Here is a 3,590-nt window from a genome sequence, read left to right on the forward strand (position 1 = left end):
ATGTTCCTAGTAAAACATCTTTGGACCTGCTCGAGCTTTTGCAAACCTGCTGAACTAATTGGAGCCCATATGGGAGAGGCATATTCAAGATGCGGCTGAACAATCGACTTGTACAGAGTTAGAATCGTGACACTATCTTTGGACTTAAACGTGCGATATATCCAGCCACACATTTGAAAAGCTTTACCCACGTCAATTTTTCTATGTTTCAACATTCAGCTTTTCATATTTTTATTTTGGCGGCAGCCTTTAGTTTCAAACTTTGAAACCAATTCTAAAGCCAAGAAAGTTCTGATTTCAACCAAAACAACAATTTTAGGCCTAATGTGCAAAATAAAGTGCTGTATGAAAGTAAAAAGGTGCAAAATGCAAATGTGTAGAAGAGTGGTCTTCAGTGACAAAAATTCTTCCCTACTCATTGTACAAGTACAAAAAAGGTGTTTTAAACGAGTCAAAAGATTTCTATTTTTGGACATTTTCTGTCACCTTTTTGCATCATTTTCTGCCAGGTGGTCGAAAATGGTCTTAACTAATTTCTCAGCCTTACTGCACTCAGGTGGGGCCAATGCAAGATCTAGTCATTATATGATCTGTCCCATCTCCATTTGTTTGGTCCATGTCATTCTTTTCAACTTGAAGAATAAATTTCAGATTGATCATTGTATTGGAATGAGTCTCAATCACTGTCTTGTCAAAAGGGTTACATTACTTCTTATTTGATCAGTCTACCTGCAACAACAAATTCCAATGGTGCACCCCTGGGTCATTGTAACCGTGCTCTTGAGCAACGCCATTCCATACTTTGGAATGGCAACATAATTCTTGGGAACGGTGGATGGATAAATTCCTCTCTTGGACTGGAGGATTGAAACTGTTATTCGTTCTTTTCATTGATGAACGGCTAAAGCCTTACGGATGAGACTTGATTAGTATGTTAGAAGGTCATTTAACAGTTCCTTGTTCTTGGTCCGGAGGCCCAGAAAGACTCTTAGAAGCCCATTTGTTACCTGCTTTTATTATCGGATGTGACGATGTATTTTTAAAAGTCCTTGTGAATATTACGTGTGATCAATAACTTTTTGAAATCTAAGCACATTCATGATGTCTTTTTCCAACCGCTAACACTAGTTTCATGAACTTCTCAATCACTTGCACGGTACATTCAAATTTCATCCTCTCCATGGCTTGTCAGAAAGGTTAGGTCTTTTGCTCTCCCTCGATCTGCCAAACGCTACACACGTTTTTCGTCCGTCCTTCCAAGCCGAAAATGCCAGCCAGCACTTTCCCGGGATTTTTCCTCTGAGCGATATTTGGGTACGTGATATTTGATAAAGGCACCTACCTACCTCTTGGTTAACATATTCCGAGTAGGAATGAGGATCTCCATTGAAATGGAACAACAGCTTTCCCTTGCGTTAATATTGATCAATGTGCTAAGCATTTTGATTAACTTTGGGAACTTGATTAAGCTGAAGAAATATGGAGATTTGACCAAGAATGTGTTTTTCATCTTCACTCTGGACATTATTCAGACCATCGTGGCCAATGTAACTGCCATTGTTCTAATGATTACAGTCATGAAAGAGGTAAGTCACAATCATAAGAATTTCATTACTAGGTAGGAAGTACTAGTACAACAACAACAATGCATAAGACAATTGCGTAGCTTATGTGACTTCAGGGAGTAAAAGTAAATATAAGATGTTTTACCGACCTGCAAGATACTTGGATAAACTTTATCCAGAACTCAAAATTGCCGGCATTTTTCATCAAGTAGTGATGGATGTTGAGCCATGATAGTAATGTGGTGTTGAAATTGTACCAAAAGTGGTATTTCTTGCAATGTCTCATTGAAGCTCTTTCGATTATAGAAAGAGTAGATAGGTCCTGGCCCTCGTTAGTTGTGATTTTTGTCTCGGCTCTTCCTCTACAGGATGTAGCAGCAAATCCCAAACTTTGGCACCCAACTTTGATTTCTCACTGGTTTTCTTTTACTTCCCAAACTCAAAAGCTTTTACTTTTAAACCCCCTAAGAAAGCTTCAACAGTATTCGACCATTTGACGAGCGCTTTTTACACGACGTTGAGTTATTTCTCAACTAATTGAAAAAGCCCCCATATCAAATTATCTCTAAGTGGCACTCTAGCAATGTTTTACAACTTAGCTATTTCACGAGCCCATTATCAATTTTCGTCTAGTATTTTCGAAAGGTTAATGGAGTCTTATTAAATGAAACAGAGCCAGGTAGTCATGTTCATAGCTTCTTGCTTTTTCAGAAACCTCAATCCCAAATCTGATTGAAAAAAGTGATAATATCCCGTTGTACTTCAAATTTTTTTGGAACACTGATAACGTTATTTACAATACATGTAAATATTGAATAACTATTTGGTTTGGAAGAAATGCTATGATTTGGTTAGCAACTGAATAATTTACATAATTTCTTTGTGCAACCCACGTCCTGATTTAATCAATGTGTCCTTAACCTTCACAACCAATAAAACACGAAGGAGCTTGCTCTCTCCCCGAAAATGGTACTCATTAGTGCAAGTAAAAGTTAATATTTGATGTCAATTGCTCTGGTTTAGAACAAATACCATCTGAAATAATTTTACACGATGCGGAGAAGGCAATCTTTGGGATTTAGGGACTATAATTTGTTAGAAAGGCCATGAACCACTGGAATGTGGACGGGGATTCAAGATCTGCGAATTAATATTTCAAAATGGAGGAAATGGAAAGCGCTTTTCTTCAAGTGAGATTGATCCCATTTCGCTACAATAGCCCCCTTACGCTGCAAGAAATATGTTTTACGTTCTGCACTCCAGAGGGCACTTTTGTCATTCAGCCTCTAGCAAATAAAGGGCCGATTGGGCCAATTCTTTGTTACTGAATTACAATGCGTTTGTGTTGTTTTTGACTAATTCTATCAAAATCTTATTTTCAATTAATGCCTAGGGTCACGTAATGTCCGGAAAAGAAATTGCGTTCAAGGCAAGGCAAGAGCAGTTTATGTAGCAATCTACCGTGCCTTTTCCCGTTTTTTTGAGCCTTGTGACGTTGCAAATAAGGGCCCTTATTAGGTGCTTCAATGTTTACCTGGATCGAAACGATTGGATCAAAAGTTATTGCTCACTACATAATTGCAGACAGAATGAATGAGTTAATCCTCTTGAGGTGACTAACTGCCAGAAGTGGGCCAAATCATTCAGTTTGTATCCTTTTATGTTGTGCACGAGGGCAATGCAATGACTCAATTCCAAAATATTAGCGCGACGTTAGCGGCCCAGTCCATATTCCAGTGGTTCTTGGAAAGGCCAAGAACTGAATTCGTAGCCACGTTGCTTGTTATAGACTTTATAGTGTAGTGTGCACCTGATATTTTCGGAGCTTACGCTTGAAAAGACTTTGACAACTAAGTGTCTTGTGAGCCTGCTTCAAGACCCAAACCCAAGGTTATCCGACTTTCCCTTAAAGCAATTTGTGATGGCTTTTGGGGAGCCTATCCGACATCTTCGAGGAAATATCATCTCTTGGGGAATAATTCACTTATCATTATTGGTCATCATGTAGCAATGGTATTAATATTA

General features: G+C 38.5%; 1 protein-coding gene across 1 annotated transcript in view; it reads left to right on the forward strand.

Annotated features, from left to right (window-relative positions):
• Positions 1-1,199: 1,199 nt before the first annotated feature.
• The window catches only part of LOC131878843 (uncharacterized), a 7,433-nt gene continuing 5,042 nt past the window's right edge, over positions 1,200-3,590 (forward strand). The window contains exon 1 of the mRNA XM_059224975.1: positions 1,200-1,586. Within this exon, the coding sequence (XP_059080958.1) occupies positions 1,374-1,586 (213 nt within the window). The 5' untranslated portion in view covers positions 1,200-1,373. The remainder of the gene's footprint in view (positions 1,587-3,590) is intronic.

This window comes from Tigriopus californicus, chromosome 4 (assembly GCF_007210705.1).
Source record: "Tigriopus californicus strain San Diego chromosome 4, Tcal_SD_v2.1, whole genome shotgun sequence".
Taxonomy (NCBI): Eukaryota; Metazoa; Arthropoda; class Copepoda; order Harpacticoida; family Harpacticidae; genus Tigriopus; species Tigriopus californicus.